This window comes from Physella acuta, unplaced genomic scaffold, assembly GCF_028476545.2.
Source record: "Physella acuta isolate Inbredline_101_S28 unplaced genomic scaffold, ASM2847654v3 ptg001792l, whole genome shotgun sequence".
Classification (NCBI taxonomy): Eukaryota; Metazoa; Mollusca; class Gastropoda; family Physidae; genus Physella; species Physella acuta.
The window spans coordinates 20,889-42,208 of NW_026733302.1; the positions used below are offsets into that span (position 1 = coordinate 20,889).

General features: G+C 35.4%; 1 protein-coding gene and 1 long non-coding RNA gene across 2 annotated transcripts in view; both read right to left on the reverse strand.

Annotated features, from left to right (window-relative positions):
* Positions 1 to 265: 265 nt before the first annotated feature.
* Positions 266 to 1,730, reverse strand: LOC131930516 (uncharacterized). Its single transcript, XR_009384133.1, has 3 exons — positions 1,719 to 1,730; positions 802 to 834; positions 266 to 575 (listed from the first exon to the last, which is right to left on the reverse strand). It is a non-coding gene; the product is annotated as an uncharacterized LOC131930516 (long non-coding RNA).
* LOC131930517 (prominin-1-A) overlaps positions 1,715 to 21,320 on the reverse strand; it is a 36,669-nt gene continuing 17,063 nt past the window's right edge. Inside the window, exons 2-25 of the mRNA XM_059287042.1 lie at positions 19,282 to 19,675; positions 17,402 to 17,457; positions 14,033 to 14,250; positions 12,846 to 12,966; positions 12,462 to 12,528; positions 11,482 to 11,577; positions 10,623 to 10,810; positions 10,326 to 10,400; positions 8,543 to 8,606; positions 8,012 to 8,088; positions 7,551 to 7,633; positions 6,948 to 7,100; positions 6,394 to 6,520; positions 5,774 to 5,886; positions 5,272 to 5,362; positions 4,736 to 4,876; positions 4,515 to 4,601; positions 4,008 to 4,082; positions 3,822 to 3,884; positions 3,460 to 3,546; positions 3,033 to 3,101; positions 2,637 to 2,729; positions 1,928 to 2,046; positions 1,715 to 1,730 (exon numbers count right to left, since the gene is read on the reverse strand). Of these exons, the coding sequence (XP_059143025.1) occupies positions 1,715 to 1,730; positions 1,928 to 2,046; positions 2,637 to 2,729; positions 3,033 to 3,101; positions 3,460 to 3,546; positions 3,822 to 3,884; positions 4,008 to 4,082; positions 4,515 to 4,601; positions 4,736 to 4,876; positions 5,272 to 5,362; positions 5,774 to 5,886; positions 6,394 to 6,520; positions 6,948 to 7,100; positions 7,551 to 7,633; positions 8,012 to 8,088; positions 8,543 to 8,606; positions 10,326 to 10,400; positions 10,623 to 10,810; positions 11,482 to 11,577; positions 12,462 to 12,528; positions 12,846 to 12,966; positions 14,033 to 14,250; positions 17,402 to 17,457; positions 19,282 to 19,552 (2,550 nt within the window). The 5' untranslated portion in view covers positions 19,553 to 19,675. The remainder of the gene's footprint in view (positions 1,731 to 1,927; positions 2,047 to 2,636; positions 2,730 to 3,032; positions 3,102 to 3,459; positions 3,547 to 3,821; positions 3,885 to 4,007; positions 4,083 to 4,514; positions 4,602 to 4,735; positions 4,877 to 5,271; positions 5,363 to 5,773; positions 5,887 to 6,393; positions 6,521 to 6,947; positions 7,101 to 7,550; positions 7,634 to 8,011; positions 8,089 to 8,542; positions 8,607 to 10,325; positions 10,401 to 10,622; positions 10,811 to 11,481; positions 11,578 to 12,461; positions 12,529 to 12,845; positions 12,967 to 14,032; positions 14,251 to 17,401; positions 17,458 to 19,281; positions 19,676 to 21,320) is intronic.

Here is a 21,320-nt window from a genome sequence, read left to right on the forward strand (position 1 = left end):
TCCTCTTTAGATTAAAAATGATCTAGTTTTTATTAAACTACTTAAGCATCAACTAAACTAACAATGACCAATTTAATCCTTAAGTAAATCATCTGTCATTCTACATGTTTTGGCAAGCTATTTGCAGCAAATCAAGAATAAACCCTGTTATACACAGTGTTAAATGTACTTAAAATAACAGGAAGCAAAAAAAAAAGGTCAGATTATCACAGATTCAAAACAACACAGTTTACATTACATGTCATTTCTAACGTTATGTCATTTTTTTATAATGACAATTCTTATCAGCTGTAAATATGTTTATTACTTTTAAAAATTTCTATTTTGGTAATAAATCAACAATTTTCTAAATTTATTAAGGTCACTTAAAATAATGTCTTGTTGAGTTCGAGAATTTCAGAACAAACTTTTATAAAACACAGCTGAAGAATTCCCTCACAAGTCCTTGAAAATCTGTAAAAATTTTAAAATATTATCTTGAACTTCTAGTCTCTTTTTCCTTGTCTTTTTCCTTTGTTAGTTTTGTCTTTTACCACTTGTCCTTAGCCGGATGATCTGAGTGGAACACCTTATTTCTGAAGAGAGAATTTACCCCGGTGTAAGTACATCAAAAGTCTCTTTCCCATCTGTTCTCTTAAAATGCAATTATAATTAATCTTAAGCAATGAATTATAATTAGCTAAGATAATTTAATATATAAACAGATTTTTTAGTAAACTATTTCAATATAAATATAGAATATGACAAAAATAAATTGTTAAATGGTATTTATATGACATGAGTGTATTCATGCCGACTTACTTGAAATGACGCTGTTTTCCAGAAGCGTTAGTGCTGGGAAATAAAAAACAACTTATGTACAAAGAAATAAAGGAATTTAAAACTAATTTTTTAAATTATAATATAAATAATTTGAGGGTAAAAAGTGTGGGCAGCCTAGTTACACCGTCTTCAAGTAAAATTTTATTTAATTTATCAATGCCGTATTTGGGCTCGGCAAAGTAGTTTGATCGGGGAGAAGCTAATGAAAGTCTACCATTGTTTTTATTGTACATTAATAGTGTAATAGACTTTAAGTTATTTGCATCTGGAAAAAGATATGAGCATATACTCTAGTTTGATCTCATCTTTGTGCAATTTTTTTTTTATATTTTCATCTTAAAGTTGAAGCTAAGAAGATGATGTGGTGTGAAGCAAGCACTACAATAGTAACACCCTATCCCTTTATGGCATGGTTGGATGGTAGAGCATGTGACTGCTAATCTGGAAGTCTTAATTTTGAATATCGGTTTTGTGTCAGTGGAATGTCCCTGAGTCCCCCCAGCTCAGATGGGTACCTGATTCATTTTGAGTAAAGTAAAGGTGGCTGGGCATAGTAATGACCATGCTATCCCTTTATATGCCAAGAACAATAAAACAGGTGAAATCTGCTCCACCTCCTCCTTGGGTTCAAAATGATACTTTACTTTCTGTATTTTAGCCTTTTACTTGCATTTTTTTAAATTTTGTATTATTTTTAGTTGTATCTATGAGCAATTTTTAAAACCATTTTATTGAATATCATATTTAATGTTTATATTAATTAGTTAACTATCACTAGAGTTTATCCCATTTACATTTGTTTACAAAACTAATTATTTGGAAAGATAATGTTAATGAATTAGCATTAATTTTTATTTAAAAAAATAATACTGTTAAATAATTTAAATTTTACTTACTCAATAGGTGGCCTGTTAGAAATTGTAAATGACAGTGAATTAGTAAAATAAATAAAAAGTTTTTTTTTAATATAAATACTTATTGTAAAATAATTTTTTTTTAAAGGTAACAGAGTATTAAGCCAAAGTTTAAGATAATTTCAAAGTCAACAAACACCATACACATAAGCCTACAATTAAATCTCACAAATCAATAATCTTGTACTCACTCAGAGGTTTTAGTGTTGGCATATCTCATCTTGAAGAAGTATTTAGACATGCTGCTGGATACACAAATGGACAACAGTAGGAAGAACACAGTCCAACCAAGGGCACACCACCAGCCATTCTATAGAGAAGTAAAAAAATAATTTTTGTGCTGATAAAAATAAAATTAGGCTACATTAAACTTCGCTTAGACTAGATAATTTTATTTTAACATACAATTTTGTGTACAAATAATATTAATTTAAATATTGTTATAAGTAGGAAAATGAAAATAAGATATATTTAGGCCTAAATGTGTAAAAATTGTTTTAACAGGTATCCTTTTGAACATATATAGGCTGATTTACTTTTAAGAAAGAACACACAAAAATTTCATGTTATAACCAAATTATTTACCACTTTACAAACATTTTGCAACCTTCATTTGAATAAATTCAACTCATACTCTAAATCAACCTGATTAAATTCTATTATCATATCTATACAATCATCCAAATTTCTGGAGAATTTAATGTAATAAGGAAGTGAAATGTAATGTAATATTTCTGCTTTAAAAAAAGATATGTTAATTATTGCAATTTTTAAACAAACCTTTATTTAAGCAATACAATATCTCAGTACTAAATACACTATTAGATAAATAGATGAAAAACATCTTTTTTTTAGCAATTCATCAATATAATTATTTGAAAATTTGAAACTACATCTTACCAATGCACCAATAGTTGAATCACATACTCCATATAATACCACACTGTTAAAGATATTCCACAGGGGTTTGCATTTGCCAATATCATTTTCAACCTAAAAATGAAATAAAATATTTAAAATTCTTCAGTTAGAGCTGTTAATTCTTTATATAAACTTCATTAAATGAAAAGTAACTATTAGTTTATCTATTGGTAAAATTTGAAGTACACATTTTAGTTCCTAAACTCATGTAATAATGAATATACAGTTGAAAATAAAATGGTAGGGTGCAAAACTTTAAAAATTGAACTAATATACAATAGAAATATGGAAACAATAAGTGAATTATTACATGAAGTGCACATAAAATATGTATTTAACTTATGTTCTGGATACATGTAACACAAAAGATCTTACACTATCTTTAATATCTTGAACAAAGTTGTCAAATATTTTCTTCAGTCGAGCTTCATATTCTTTCACAGACTGGAGATTTTGAAAAATAAAAAGCTTATTAGTTAAATTGCTTTGACTTGAATTAAATTCAAAATAAATAGCAGTTATGAATAATATATCAACCAAATAAAATAATCTATTAATTATTTTTTTTTAAATTCATGAATGAAGAATGTAAATTTATTTATGCTTATTTTAAAAAATCAATTGAAGCTGTATAAGAATTTATAATTTTTCTTATTCAATAATTTTATAATAAATATATTAAGAGTGCTAGTTCTATTCTAATAAATATAATGATTGTAAAAAACAACACTTTGTTTGCATTCGTACAGCTATAATTTATTTCTGATTGTTATGATTGTTTTTTTTTACTATAACGGCTTACAGCATTGAAGGCTTGTCCAGCAGCAGTTTCTAAGTTGTTCTGTACGCTTGTTAGGTTGGCCTTCAAAGTGTCACATCTTTTCTTAAGCTTAATTTAAAGAAGAGATTTAGAGCAAATCAGTTGAGCATTCAGAAAAAAAGGAAATCCCGGTATTGGATTTCAAAATGGTTGAACTTAACTAGTCAAAATAATTCTTACATAACCATACATGTTACAATTGATTTTTAAAAACATTTTATTTTTTATGGTTTACAGCAATATATAAAAATACACTTTTTTCTTTCAATGTGTTTGTAGGCTATTTCTTTTTAAAAAGTTACCTTTAACACTGACAAATTTATCATTTTGAAAATGGAACTTACTGGATTATCAGCAGGTGTTTGTGTAGTTGCCTTGACACTACCCAGAGTGCTTGTGATGTTGTTCTAAAGGAAATTATGCGCATAGGTTATAATTATTTTCATTTAATACTATTGATCCATTGTAATGATTAAATAATTGTTTTTTATACACTTGGATTAGTTAAAAGTAGTCAAACTTTTACTTACAATTGAGTTTTTCAAAACTAAGCCTTCAGCATTAAGATGTGATGTCAAGTTTGCCTGAATTTGTTGCAATTTGGTCTACAAACCATGGTTAGAGAAAAGATGTTTTTAATTAGAGAAAAGATGTTTTTAATTAGAGAAAAGATGCTAATTAGAGAAAATATGTTTTTAATTAGGGGAAAGATGTTTTTAATTAGAGAAAAGATGTTTTTAATTAGGGGAAAGATGTTTTTAATTAGAGAAAAGATGTTTTTAATTAGGGGAAAGATGTTTTTAATTAGAGAAAAGATGTTTTTAATTAGAGAATAGATGTTTTTAATTAAATGATACATGAAAATTTTAAACAGATTTTAAAATCTTGAAACATTTCGTGTATAAAAAAGTTAAATTATTTTTTCATTTTAAAATAAAGTTTTCTTGAGAACAAAACCATTTGATCACCAAGATTTAATTTTAAAATACTAATTATAGTTTACTACATTTTCTCATGAAATCTGTAAATGTACTCACTTTATCAGGACCTGATGAGATACTAGTGATGTAGGTAGTAAGCTGATTCAAGAACAGTTCACTTGTATTTATTGGGGATAAGGAAAGCTGTGAAAGATTTTAAAATAAAATAATAATAACAATTCTAAGTAATTTAAAAAATTTCTAACCTTTTCAAAGTTTGAATTTGGTGTTATTTTAAAAATAATGACTTTGATATATAAAATTGCATTTATACTTACTACATTATCATACTGGCTGTAATTCATTTGGTTGTCAAAATCCCCCATGAAATCAATAAATTTCATCATTTCATCTGATGTGATATTGATGCCATCAAATCCAACATTAAAGTCCTTTATTTTGTTACTGATACTAAAGGTCTAATATGTATAAGATCATTTTAAAACACTTTTAGTAACATTCAAATATTTAATTAAATAATTAGAAATATTGTAAATCATAAACTATTACTATTAGTAAAAGGCTTATGTAAAACATATTCAGCAACACTAAAAACTTCAAAACGAGCATTTAAAAATAATTAGGAAAAATACATATTGAAAATTATGAAAAATTTACTTTTCTAAGCTTTGTCATGTACTCATTAGAGCTGGACTCAGGTATGGCTTAAAGACTCTAACCATACACCATCATACTTACTACCATACAACTATGCCATTCCGTACTGACAATGAGATTTCCCTATAGCAAATATTAAAGCTATAGTTATACAAATGTGAGTTCTTGATAAATTAAATTTTAAAATGTGACTAACTTTGCCATAATCTGTGATCTCAGTCAGGTTGATAATATTTCCCTCCTTCATTTTTAGAGCCGTATAAACTGTTGCATCATTTTTACAAGCACTGGTAAATTTGATTTGCAATATGTAAGTATTAAATCTGTTCTAACTATGATAAAAGCGGAGGAAAAAGTTATTTTATAAAGAGGTAAAAATAAATGTACACTTCTCCATACCTGAATTATTTTTCAAAATGTACAAATTATGTGAACACTGTTAATTTGTGTAACACAAATGTTATAATATTTATAAAAAGGTATAAAATATTCATAAAAATGTATATCAAATAAATATTTGGATATTCAAATTATACCAACAAGTTAGTTGCATATTTATTTCATACAAATGAGTATACAGATATTAAAATTAACTATGTTTTAAGACAGAAATGGTCAAATTCTCACTATATAGTATAATAAAGTTCACATAAAATAAACAAAATATGACAATGACATGATGACATCACTGAACTTACTTCATGACATCAGCAATGCTGATGTTGACATTCTTTCCTTGATAGATCTGGTCACCCAACCAAGAGCTGTTTGGACTTGATGGACTTCCAAGCAATTTAAAGTCATTGATAATCTGGGAGAAAATATTATTTATACATACAGTACGTTGAATATAATTCATATAAAGTAATAACACTTTATTAAACAAATGATTATTGTAAACTATACCTTAATTATTTTTATTTTCCTTAAATAATTTTAAAATGTTTACCTTGTGAAACTATAATAAACACTTATTCTAATATCATAAAGATTACATGGTTAACCAAAGTCCACAAAGTCCATAAACCTATATTTAGAGACATTTACAGATATAACCATGATAATTTGGTTCCACTTAACATCTTCTCCATTTTATCAGCATTTCAATGTGTTTCAATGTTTCTGATGTTACAAAATGTGGTGCCTGTCTATTTTGTTGTCACCTATGCAGAAACAGATGGACCAAAAGGGATGCTTCAGAACCTGTAATGTTTCTGAATTCTCAATAAGGCAGGGATTTATGAACCTTGTGTTCTCCCTGTAGAGTTAAAAATACCTTACATGCCTTGTCAACCATATTTAAATATGGTTTACATACCTTTTCAACAACACTAATATCCTTCAGAGAAGAGCAGACAAATTTGTCAGTGGGGGCTCCAACAGCGAAGAGAATTGTTGTGATTAACATAATTAGCCAACCAAATATGAAGGTCAGCATAATAGCCCTAAAACATAAATGGAGTTCTAATATCAGGACTTTATGTTAAATGAAAGATTTAGTTTAAACATAAACACAACATGCATGCAAGACATGTATATGTTTAAATACTAACCCAACATATAAGACACATACACATTTAAGACACATACATGCAAGACACATACAGTGTGTCAAATCCATAGAAATTATACAATGATGATGAACATAACTCTGAAAGTCTCGAGTTCCAAACTGAGTTCAAGTCAATAGAATATCCCTGAATCCTCCCAGATCATGTTAGGGAAAGTAAAGACTGCTGGGCATAGAGCTGACCACACTATATCTAAATAAGCTGAGGTCACAAAAACAGGTGAACTCTACTTCACTTGCCCCATGGACCACAAGGTTTAGAAAAGAAACTTAACCAATGTAACCTTATGTTTAAAACTTACGCAGTGAGACAGTTGCCTCCATGATTGGAGCAAGAACTTCTCTCAGTGGGATCATCCTGAGCATTTCCTCCCAAACATCCAAACAGCAAGCCCAGCCCGAGCAGCACGGAGATGAGAAGGGCAACACCAGCCAAACCCAGACCTCCATACCATCTGAAACATTTATTATCAGATTGTTCAAATTTGATTTAGGACAGAAACTTCTGGATAAAAAATGTCAAATATTTTAATTTATTTTGTTTTAAACTCCTTCTTCAGGCTATAACAATAATGATAATCGTATTTATATTAAGCCAATACTTTTGAAAATAATTTAAAAATATAGGCCCCTAGATCTAAATAAAAACGTTATTTTAAAATAGATTATAAATCTATAAGTCTTCTTTTACACCTTAAATAATATTTTTAATATATTTAAAACATAGGCCTTCTTCAAATATTCTATTCTCAATGAAAGTCAATGGGTTTTAATTTAAATAAACACAACAATTTTATTATTCTATATTTTTTTTTAAATCGTTAAAAAGATAATTAAATATGAAACATAGGCCTATAAATTTAAAAAAAAATACAGAATTAGCTTAAAATTCTCATGACGCTCACCTGTACTGATCGTACTGTACAGCTAGCTTGACATAATCTCTTACATCGGCTTTGATGGAGTCAAAATTTATTTTACCCAAAAACTGTAACGGATTGTAAAATAAACATACGGTTTTTTCCTTTAAATTTTCATTTTGCGGAATTTCTATAAATGTCTATTTTATTTTTAATATCTAAAATTTCAAAGATGACAATCAGGATATAAAATGTTGATAACATTTTTCAATTAATTAGATCTATTTAAAAAGTTTTTTCTTCTGTGCTTTCATTTCTCATGAGTCATTTTTAATACGGATTTTGAAGATTAAATACTAAGTTATTTCCCTTACTTGGTTGTTTCAACTTGATTAAATGTTTTACTATTTTACATGTTAGGTAGCGTAGAAAAAAAGCGTGCTGTAGTGGTAATGAGAGTGTGGCGTTTACATTTGTTAGGGCGATGTCATGGTAAAACAACTTACGTTGTCACGGATCTCATTCAACTTGGTGTTGATCTTGGAGATCTCAGCGGTGTAGTCGTTCACATTCTTTCTCAGATCTGAGTGGAGATTTTTAAAAATTCTGATTGACAAAATTTCATTCACTCATACATTACTAAGGGTTAAGCAAAGTATTATGTGCATTTGAATTATTACACAATAATCGTACGGGACGGCGTGGCCTAGCGGTAGACTACTACTAATCCGAATGTTTAGAGTTCGAATCCGGGTTCAAGTCAGTAGAACGTCATAGAGTCCACCCAGCTCTGATGGGTACCTAACTCCCGTTGGCGGCTGGGCTTAGCACTGACCACACTATCTCTTCATATACCGAGATCACAGAAACAGGAGAAGCCTACTTCACTTGCCCATGGACCGTCAGGTTGGAAAACGGAACTGTATTACATTTATATATACTTACTCGTATATAAACAGCTTGGTTACGTTTTAAAACAAAAAAAAAAGTTTATATCTTATATATATCTGATTTATTGATTAATAAAAATCACTCACCAGTTCTGGGGCCCTCTGTTTCATTTTGCACTCGCTCTGGGATGTCGTTCAGCTTGTTTTTTGACTAAAAGTAAGAGGAAGTCATTAGCTTTGAGTTCAGAAAATTTCTATATATTTCACTCTGTTATATCGTATTATGCAGGATAAAACCAACAGGGTTGCTAATTTTTCTACATGCCTGGGCCTGAACATCCACAGAGGGAAAAGTAAAGTTCTCAAAGTCAATGCATCAAACAGCAACCCTATAACATTAGCAGAAGAAGCCCTAGAAGAAGTTGATATTCACCTACCTTGGAAGTATTGTTGATAAGCAGGGTGAGACGGAAGCAGACATAAAATTAAGGACGGGCAAAAGCAGTCTTCAACCAACTAAAAATGTTTGGGGTTCGGGAGAGTTAACCCTTGGAATAAAAATCCGGATCTTCAACACACTAGTAAAACCTGGTTTAATCTATGGAGCTGAGACATGGAGAATAACTGCTATAAATAAGAAGAAAATACAATCATTTATAAACGCATGTCTCAGAAAGATCCTGCGAATTCGCTGGCCTAAAAAATTAGAAATGATGTTCTATGGCAGGGGTCTCCAAACTTTTCAGTCCGAGGGCCGCATTAACTATTAAATTTCAGTTCGGGGGCCAGTTTCTTCCAGGCATGTCTTTGATTTTTCTGGGCAAAGTTCTTCAGCCATCACCAACAAACGGTTTTCCGTGGACAAAAAGATCTCCGCGGGCCGGATGAGAGGACATCGCGGGCCGCATCCGGCCCGCGGGCCGTAGTTTGGAGACCCCTGTTCTATGGCAACGGACAAATCAACTGCCAGTTGAAGTAGAGATCCTCCAGAGAAAATGGAAATGGATTGGCCACAAACTCAGGAAGCCTGTATCCAGCATAAAAAGACAGGCCCTCACTTGGAATCCACAAGGCAGGAGGAGGAGAGGCAGACCAAGAAAGACCTGGAGACGTAACCTGGAAGAAGACACCAAGAAGATTGGATACACCTGGGGACAGTTGGAGAGACTAGCCCAGGACAGAGACGTCTGGAAAGCTCTTATCAGCGGAGGGACGACAGGCAACCCTAATCTAACCTAACCTATATCATATGGTACTTTGATAAGTATTACTTACTACAGTTTACGACTAAACTGAAAATCTAGGGTTCGTAACCCGGACTCAAGTCTGTAGGTCGCCCTGAGTCAACCCAGCTCTGATGAGTATCTGACTCCCGTTAGGGAATCAAGGTAGCTTGGTATAGTGCTAATAGCACTATCCCCTGTGCGCAGATGTCAATAAACAGATGAACTCTACTTCATCTGCCTCATTGTGTCCTGGCCGCTAACGGGAAAAGATGCTGATGACTTACTAAAATGACTTTTTGTTTTTAGATCGGATAATGGCGTAATCTTATTCATGAACATCTTTTATTTTTCTTACTCTGAGACTTCGTTGAGCTGTTACCCGATGTGTTACTCGTCCTTAGTTTAACTTGAGCTACTTTTCACTGCATGCAATATTTTGTTTCTAGTTTGAATTTATCATAGCTATAATAGATGTCTGACATGCATTGGTGGGAATGTAATAAAAAAGCATTATACAGAGTTTCTTCCAGGCATCTCTTCGGGGGGGGGGGGGGGGGGGAGAGAGAGAAAGAAAATGTCCGTCCTTCCGAAAATATCAAGTGCCCCCACCCCCGGAGAAAAAAGAAGAAACACTGGCATTATAATACACAATGTGTCAAGTAAAGTAATGTGAAATATACAGATAACACCACATACAAATTTACCTCTGTCGTTAATTTCGTGATGCCAGAAGCCGTGACGTTGTTTAGGAAAATATACTTCAGATCCTCGATTGGTAACTAAGTTATTGATTGGAAAACATTATTGAAAAATATGGGAAAACAGAAAGTGTTAGCCAAAAAAATTTTTTTTTTACAGGTAACTCTCGCAAACTTACACACGACATTAAAATTTTCAAATTTTTATCTAAATCCCAACGAAAAAAAAATCCGTTTACAGAACGTTATTTTCACACATAACAACAAATATATTTCAAGTGGTTTAAATACAAATTTACTCACTTTTTCAGCATGGAAGTTTGTTTCATTAATTGTGTAGTTGGGGCATTTAGCCTTAAAGTCTAAAAGGGCGATAGAATTGATGTCCGCTTGCAGCTGAGTTGTGAAGCTCATAAAAGTTTGCGAGGAGGAGATGGTGGTGTTTTTTTCAATCATCAGGATATGGGTCAGATCTCGTAATGTTTTGGCGTCTGTTGGAAGAAAGTCAGGGACGTTAGAGTCATATTGGTATCAAATGTGGACATGAATGTTGTAATATTAGACAGGGTTATTGCTATGAGGAGAAACTTTCTTTAAATGTATGCTTGAGGGAAGAGGAGGGCGGGGGGGGGGGCGCAATTATAAGAATGGTTGCAGTATACATTTTGTATTAAAATGTTTTGAGTTTAATCCGGAAGGGTGAGTGTGAGGGCGTTTATCGTACCAACACAGGTAAACAAATCGCCATAAGCCGTCGAGGTTAGGGTGCATCACGTGGGTTTAAAATCAACTATCTCTCAGTTCATATTCACAAAGTTTACACCATACTCTCTCCCCCCGTTCTAATCGTCACTTCCGACTGCCACCCTACACACCTCCTTCCTCTCGCTCACAACACACCCGCTGTCATTCGACCAGTTGCTTCCCTTGTTACCCTCGTTCACAACAATACACACGTCAACACACCCGTACACGACACTACCTCGCCACACAAAAAGTAAGACGTACACACACACCCACACAGCACTCCAACCAACATACGCACCTCTCATAAATTTCACATCATCACAGAGAGAGGGTGCTCCAACTCTTAAATAAAACGTGTCCCCACAACGTGAAAGAAACAGTTATTAAAGACAGCTAGGATATACGTTGTTCTGACCTGTGTCCATGCCTTCTATACCACTGTACACACCATCCAGGCCTGTGTTACTCAGGACTCTACGCTTGATGTTCTGGCCCAGCAGAAAACCGATGTCTGGTGAGTTAAGCAACTTAGATATCAGTAATCAAAATCTCAAATATGTCAATCATTTTTCTCTCATTATCTTATCTAGAATTTTATATGATTAGAGACGTTGAGTTGTATAGGGGTTGTGTGTTATGACAGTGTCTTGAGACTTGAGGAGAGACCTAGAATTCTAAAGAATTTGTAGCGAGGGGTGAACCATGTTAAGTTCTTTCAACAATCGTTCATTAAACGAACACAATGTTATTTTATCAAAGCAAATGCGCAATTCACTAGTGATTTCATTCTAAACTAAATATTCAATGTGTTTCAGATTTTAATTTTTAAAAATGTATTTAAAAAATAAAGCAGATCTTCTTTCTTCTTGTTCTTCGTTCTTATCTTTTAATGTTGGGAGGACTTCCTTCCAACACAACTAAGTATAACGTGTCAACTTGTCTTGTTATGCGCCATATGGGCCGTTGAGTCCGATTTCAGCCTGCTTTTCTTTCTGGATTTGCTTCCATAGTCTTTGTCCAACTCAGAACAATATACCAGGCAGCAGTTGTTTGATTTTGGAATTGTCTCTCCTAGATAACTGGCTGTCCCCAGGTATCGAGCCTCATCTGCCCGAGACTTTTCGGTTTAGCAACCAAGAGCAGGACGCTTTACCGACTCGACCACGCTGACCCCTTTATAAGTAGATCAAAATCGTAGTTTGGGCACGTAAAAAAGAAAGGGGGGGACTTACACAGCTACCGCAGAATAAGTAGCTAACATGATAAGTTCTCAACATACAATGAAGAAAATATCTTTGCAAACCATCATACCATTGGTCTTAGACTACCATCTATGACCAAATAGCCCTGACATGCCGCGGTAATTTAAAAACAAAGACAAGTTTTTTTACTTACTGTCCAGGTCACGAAACAAAACATCCACGGTGAAGTTAAATGAGTTGTTGACCAGTTTGTTGGCTTGCTGGACAGGTTTGGAAGGATCAAAGAGGAAACGTTAGTTACATAGAATGGGGGGGGGGGGGGTTGAAGCCGTGTTATAAATACAAAATATACTATATTATTTAGTAAAAATAGAGCAAAATCTATAAAAAGCACACAATGTTAACGTTATATACAGAAATTACTAAGCTGAGCTGTTTTTTTTTTACCATAAAGCTAATTTTATAGTTTAATTACAATATGCCTTTGAATGAGTTTGGTATAGATGAAAACAAAACATAACATACAGCATTTGTGTTTTTAATGGCTAAAGCTTAAGGCAATTAAACCCCAAATTACATGAATGGTGGCGTCAAAGAACGAGGTGATGTCATCCAATTTATCCACGTCTTTGTCGCCGAAATCTTTGATGGAGTTTGAAAGGTTTTGGTTGGTGACGAACATCAGGGCACTGCCAACTCTGGTGATGACACGACATAATGACATGAGATCACATGATGACATGAGATCACATGACATGAAATGACATGAGGAGATGACATGATAGTATGCTGACATGGAAAGATGACATTGAAGCATACAGACATAGAGAGATGACATTATAGTATACATATATAGAAAGATGACATTATAGTATACATATATAGAAAGATGACATTAAAGCATACAGACATTGAAAGATGACATTATAGCATACAGACATAGAAAGATGACATACCATGCAGACATAGAAAGATGACAATATAGCACACTGACATAGAAAGATGACATAGCTAGCATACATAAAAAGATGACATTATAGCATGCTGACATAGCAAGATGACATGACAGCATAGATACATACGCCACTGGTCTTAAACTCTTATCCTTATAATTGGCTCTACCCTTAACCCTCCCCTCACCCTAACCGATATCTTAACCCTGCCTAACTTTTTCTTAGTTCTCAAACACGTCAATAGATTGTAGGATTATATAACTCGTTAGCCCAACATCGCTGAATATCTTCACGGTCTCCCCAGTTAATTTTCTAGAATTCATCTGTTAATGAAAATCGTCTCGTAAATTCGGTTCGGTATTTTACCTGAGGGGTGTGGGGGGGGGGGGGTGAGGCGTAAAACACAGGAATATGTCTTGCTTATTCTTAGTCTAAAGTCTAAATGATAACTCATTGATACAGGTCCATCTATCGGTAGTATGCGTCGTCTTTGTTTTGGTTGGTGAGTTGGTGAGAAATCTAAATGCAAAATATCTCCTGGCGGTTTTAAATAAACTGACAAAAAATGAAACAATAATACGTAGTTTTGCGTATTTTATTTCCTATATTGTATATATATATATATATATATATATATATATATATATATATATATATATATATATATATATATGACATATTAAATGTCAGTTAACTGCATACATCTGCAGTTAAATGCTTTGCGTTTCGTAATTCGCTTTTCGTATGTGCCCTTTAGAGAAAAAAAATTAAAGAAAATATTTTTATTAAAATGCGAAAGGCCTAAACTTACACAGCGAATCCGACAACAACAGCCAAAATAATCATGGTCGCCACACGACAACATTGTCTGCCGTAGCCGCCCTCCTCGGGGGCTTTGATGACGCGTTTCCCGCCACAATTTCCACAACACCGACAGCAGCAGAAGCAGAAGCCGACGATGGGGAAGATGATGAAAAACAGCAGACCGATGGCCACGGCGATGACGTAACCAAGGTAGGACGTGACGAGCTGTGTTCGTAAAGAAAAAGTATTCAGACGTGAGAGGGTTAATGGACAAGAAAATATTCAGACATGAAAGATGTAGTAGATTTGTACTTAGATAGGTAACACAACAGGCGAGGAAGCCTTTTCTATGCACACCACGTTTTATTCTCCATCGGAAACAGGAATCGCAACAAGGGACATCACTCAAACATTATAAGACTAATACAAGAAGAGTGAGTTCCCCTCAAAATAAAGCTCAATATATTACAAAAGAGTTAATCGACAAGAAAATATTCCGACGTGATATGGTTAATGGACATGAAAATATTCAATCGTGAAACGGTTAATGGACAAGAAAATATTCAGACGTGAAAGAGTTAATGGACAAGAAAATATTCAGACGTGATAGGGTTAATCGACAAGAAAATATTCAGACATGAAAGGGTTAATGAACAAGAAAATATTCAGACGCTATAGGGTTAATGGACATGAAAATATTCAGACGTGATAGGGTTAATCGACAAGAAAATATTCAGAAGGGTTAATGAACAAGAATAGTTAGCATGAAAGTATTCAGGCTTGACAAGAATAATGAACAAGAAATTATTTAGGCATGACAAGGTTAATGAACTAGAAAATATTCTTGCGTGGTAACGTTAATGAGCAATAAAATAATCAGGCGTGACAAGGTTAACGAACAGGAACAATTTTTGATGCGATAATGAACAAACACAAATACTCACTCATGACAAGATGTGTTTGTGAACAAAAATATATAGATCCTACAAGGCCAGGAGATAAATGGTTTGAGACAATGAAGAAGAGATGTGGAGAAGAGCACTTGTTGTATTTGTTTACTATATTATAGGTATTGCAGCCGTCACGGCTAGGAATCGCTCTAGCTAAATTGATTGAAAAGCTAACCTAAGGGATGCTGTCATTTTCTACAACACAATATGTTCATTAGCTAAGTCAATGTATGTTGATCGGTTTCATTAGCTACGTTACTGAATGTTGACTGGTTTCATAAGTTACGTCACTGTATGTCGATCGGTTTCATAAGTTAGCCACTGTATGTTAATTGGTTTCATGAACTACGCCCCTGCAAATCAAAGCGATGCATATCTCCAGTAAAAACAATACCTCGCTACACCATTAAACACGTACAATGAAGCGTTTGTGTCCGACCACCACGCTAAACCTTTCCCTAGCTACGCCACGCGACGATAATCTCAAAGCGAAATAACAACGCGTTGCTATGGCTCTATCCCATACACGCTATATCCGGCCTTGTGCGCATGTCAGAGGAATAGATCAAATGGACCGGAAATTTCGTAGCCTGTACACTGATTGTAATTTACCCAGACGACAATAAAATGGATGCATTCTGAGTTGAGTTAAAATTATTTTTTATGTTTCTGATTTTTTTTTTCAATTAGATCTAAACGCTATTTAAAACTAGAGTCTAGAATATATGACGGACGAGGGAAATTTTCTCTGTTTTGAAAAAAAAACTGAATATGTGTAAATTCTACACTTAGAAGCTCTGGTCCTCATTGTTCTATAATGGGAAATACACGGCAATGTTTGACTAATGGTAGCTTCGATCTAAAGTGCACGGTTCGAAGGAACGGGCCATTCAATTTGCCAATCAATACTTTTTAATTATTCTTTCTTGCGCTTACTACTCTACTGACTTTGGCCAAGATTTATAATCGAATATTTGGTATCGCCGAAAAGGTTGCAATTTTAGATCTGAATTATGACAAGCTGGCATCGAGTTTCTAACACCAGCGATACTGTTGGTATGATATTTTTATGGGTGAGGCTGGCTAGATCTATTTTAAATTATATTATACTAGGATGTTGGGAAGGGGAACAAAATTATGTTACATAATGAATTAATGACAGCACAACGTAATACACATTCCTGTTCCTGGTAATGCCATACCTCCCCCTCCCCTTTTGTTTCCGTACCTCCATCTTGATTAAGTGCTTATTTCCTACGATAAACCAGGCATGCGATGCAAGTTCTGCAATATCAGAAGACCGTATGGCGCTATCGACCAGGATTTTTATTTATGGTTGCCTCAGTCCAGAGAAAAGTGGGTGGCCTTGATCCGGGGGGGGGGGGGGAGGGGGAGGGGGGGGGGGTGTCACACAATGTTTTTCCCTTCCCTCCCCAGTTCCCACCTACCTTTGTAACGTGCCATTACAAATCATCAGAAAAGCCATTTAAAACTGACATCCTCCCCCCACCCCCACTCAAACTAAATATATTTTACCATTCAGAATTACACGATAAATGTTGGATGGAAAATACCCCCTCCTCCCGCACTTAAAAGCACATGGTCCCCCCACCCCCCCCCCCACCCCCCCCCCCCCCCCCCCCCCACAGGTGTGTGACGTCATGTATGGACTAAGCCTTATAAGGACATGGGGTAGACTTTAGAGGGAAGCCTTAGGTCCACACCACAGCCATCGGCACTGTCAACCCTGAACTGTAATTGCTTCCTATAGAGATGGGTTTTTTTTACAGCAGGTAGTGGTAAGAGTGGTGGTGTGGTGGTAATACTGAGCGTGGTGGTGGCCCGGGGGTGGACTGGCTGTGTCCAGTAGGCCCGGGATATTTTAATAGTGGCCCACAAACCCAGGTAAATATTTTCATTGTGCAATTTTTCCCCCCATCAAAGCTTGATGATCATCCTCAGCTTGATGGAACTTCACGCGAATAATTAGGGTTTTTTTTTTATAATTAAAATACCATTCGGCGAGGGGGGGGGGGGGTCGAAATTCGGGATTTTTCTCACCTGGGGCCCATCGGAATTTTTCCCGGTGGACATGGGGGCCAGTTTCTGATGATGATAGAGTTAGATGATAGACCAGGTCTGACTGGATACAGTTGGGTATACCACCCACACACCATGACAAGCACCTACACCTACACAAACGCCTACACTAACGCCCACACAAACACCCACACAAACACCTTGACAAGCACCTACACCTACACAAACGCCTACACTAACGCCTACACTAACGCCTACACTAACGCCCACACAAACACCCACACAAACACCTTGACAAGCACCTACACTACACAAACGCCTACACAAACACCTACACTACACAAACGCCTACACATACACTACACAAACACCTACACAACGCCTACCTCTTTCCAATCGGTTCCAATAACCAGCTTCCCATCTTTGATCTTCTCCACCCAATCTGTCAACAGAAAGCAGGTGGAGTAGAGTGAGACCTGTGAATATTTCCTTTACCGCCCACTAACTATTAGACCCAAAAAAATTGATATATTGATTTGCATTAAACTACCTTTAGCCATACCCCCTACCCAGAGGCGTAGCGAAGGGGGGGGGGGGGGGCGGGGGAACATGTCCCCGGGCGTCGACCTTAGAGGGCGCCAACCATTAGGGGGCGTCAAAATGGGTTGGAAAAACAAAGCTGCATTTTTGCATTATAGTTTGTAGGGGGGGGGGCGCCAAATTGAAAGTTTGTCCCCGGGCGCCGGAAAGGGTCGCTACGCCTTTGCCCCCACCTCAACACTCCCCGCCCCATTGTCAATTTTGGTCCCTCCTGTTTTAATTGTTCAACCAATTCAATCAAAACCTCCAAGCCAGACTTTCCAGGAAAATAGACCAAATGATTGGTAGAACCAATCGTGTTCAGTCTTGAAAACGAAACCACAATCCCGACCCCGGACGGCTAATAAATCATACATTGAACAGATAAGATTAGTACAGACATAACTCTCAGCGATTAAAAAACAATTTAAGTTTGTTGTGCATAGTGACAATTCAGCGGTTTGTGGCTTGATCCCCCTGCTATCGATTCAATGTCGTAAATAAATCCATAACAGCTTGGACTGATAAGGCTATGTTTTGTTTTCGGCCGCTGGTTCCCGGAAGTCGACGTGCAAGGACTTGTTTTATTGGTTGGAATGGTCACGTGGCACCGCCCCACGCAATGCTTGCTAGGAGGGAAACGTGACGTTCGCTTGATTTAATCGTATTTTATTATTTCTCTACTGCAAGAGGTGCGCATTGCGCATGGGCGTTTAACTGCAGGTGGGGGTCAAAAGGGATCAGCTGACCCTCCGACACACAGCCCCCCCCCCCACCTACCCCCCACCTTTTGTAAAAATATTCAGAACGTTCTTAAAATTGTATTATCGTTTGATTTATAGATTACAATTAGAGAATACTTCCACGTGTTTTGCAATATTTTTTGTAGTTCAATTGTTTATAAGCAGTAGCGTAGCGGGGGGGGGGGGGGGGGGGAAGAGAGAGACATATGAGGGGGGTGCAAATCGAAAGTTTGAGGGGGGGGGGTGCAAATCGAAATGTTGGGGGGGGGGGGGGCTTCAAATCGAAATGTTGAGGGGGGGTGCAAATCGAAAAGTTTGTCCCCGGGCGCCGGGAAGGGTCGCTACGTCTCTGTTTATAAGATGAATACACGTTATAGATAATTTTTTTTAAAAAAAAACTGCAAGTAGACTACATGTTAAGGATTATCTGCTTGTATTCATTACATTGCATCGGGGTTGTGGTGAGGTTAGGGGACAGTAATCGATTATTGTAATGTATTCGATAATTGTTTCGTAAAAAAACCTGTACAATGTCTGTAGAATGAGATTGCAATTCAATATTTAGAGTATAAAGAAAATGTTATATATCGCCATGACCATTGGTTAGGGTTAGGGAGGGGTGGATTTGACTATTCCACTTAATATGTTATTTTCTCTTACAAAATTTTATTTATATGTGAGGTTGGATGGAGGGGGCGATTGGTAGCTCATCTTAAACTGTGTTCAGTTAATATGTCATAGAAAGATATATATATATATATATATATATATATATATATATATATATATATATATATATATATATATATATATATATATATATATATATATATATATATATATATATATATATATATATATTTGCGTGTTGCTAGATCCAAAACTAGGCAATGACGAATCCAGTTTTGTCTTTTCATTAATAAAAAAAAAAACTGTTGACTCACCGAAAGGAAAAGGTCCGGGCAATGACGTGTCCACAATGCTCTGCGCCAGGTCGTAGAAGACCCCAATAGCCCCTAGGTCAGTTCCAGCCTCGGCCTTGTATGTGATGTCATCGTCTAGAGGTGCGTAGGTGATGTTGCTGTCCTTATCCGCGGTGTTGCCGATGGCGTCGGAAAGTGTTTCCGGGTCGAGTATAGACACGTCGACGGCTGCAGTTATCACACACACTGCTAGTGACAACAACAAAGTAGTCACAGTCTTCCAACTAGTCATTGTTGTTTTTTTTAGTAGAGTGGCATATAAATTCGTTTATGACAACTTGCACAGTAAAATCCTACACTGCGTTATCTTGGTAAACTTTCACCCTTTGAGTTCAGCTTTCGTCGTCACTAAAACCTTTGGAATGAACAAAAGTGTTAAAAATCTTATCCGCCAATAACTGCTTTGTAAACTATGAAAAAATACAGTTTAAAAAGCATCTTATCTGTCAACATATAGGCCTACGATGTAAAAATTTGACATTGAATAAGAAGAATAAATTTTTAAAAACATCAAATGTGTCATTACAATGTAAGCTACAAAAAATACATTTTAAAACACATCTAATCTGTCAACGTTTACAATGCAAACTGAGGAATACATTTTATAAAAACATGTCATTTGACATTTACTTTGTATACTGTAAAGAATATTTTTAAGAACATCTAATCTGAAAAGATTTCCTACCTAAACTATGAAAACACGTTTTAAAAAAAAACCAGACGAGAGATAATCCACTGTGAAGATATGTTTTTTTTATTCCACTTGATAGTTACGCTACTGCTTATCTGAAAGTTTGAGGCTATGGGTCTACTGCGGTACAGTGTTCGCACGATTCTTGTCAACGCGAGATCTATCGATTGTAGCAGAACCTCCTTGTAATTACGTGACACGTGGGGCTTAATTACAATTGTAAGAAAATTAAATATACAGGGCGCAGCCGACCTAGCTTGAACAATGGAAGCGTGTCGTCTGCTCCTAGACTAGCAGTTCAGCCAAGCATGTCGAGTTTTTTTTTTTTTTTTTGGAAAAACAAAACAAGTCTTTTCAACACAATGGTAACAACAGTCAGTGTTCAATATAATGTTGTTTGTCGCGTTTAAAGTTCAGGCATTACACTATTAACAAAACGGGTTTTTAAATCTTGTAATACTTATAATGTAGGATTATACCCGTATAATTAAAGCTCGATGTAAGTGATATAGATCTAGGTCTAACAGTCTAACTTATACTTGATGTATGTTAAGTACGTCTAATTTAATATCGATGAACTTTATATAGATCTATTATACGCGTATACACTTATTAATATTCCTGGTATATCATAAATTAATACGGGTATAATTTAAACAAATTAATAAGGTATATTTTAATAAAATGTTTTTTTTTAAGTGATTCATAGGGGGTCGACGTGGTCGAGTCGGTAAAGCTCATGGTTGCTAAACCGAAAAGTCTCGAGTTCTAACCCTCGGGCAGATAAGGCTCGATAGCTGGGGACAGCCACTCCAAAATCAAACAACTGCTGCCTTGTAGTTTGTTCTTGGTTGGACAAAGGCTATGGAAGCAAATCCAAAAAGAAAAGCAGGCTGAAATCGGAGTCAGATAAGGCTCGATCCCTCCCAACACTAAAAATTAAGAACGAAGAAGAAGAAGAAGTGATGCATGCTTTAGCAATGGTGTATGCTGATGTGGTGAGGATTGTGCCAAACATAGTGATACTATTCTCGTAGTAAGGGGTCGACCTGGTGGGGTCGGTAACTCATGTTTGCTAAACGAAAGAAGGCTCGTTATCCAGGGAGAGCAACACATCTAGGAAAGACAGTGCCAAAATTAAACAACTGCTGCCTTGTATGTCAAAGGCTATAGAAGCAAATCCAGAAAGAAAAGCAGGCTGAAACCGGAGTCAACGGTCTACATGACACGTAATACTTGAGGAAATCCCAACATTAAAATTATAAACGAAGAAGAGATTCCTTTAATGATGAGATTAATGATGCGGCTA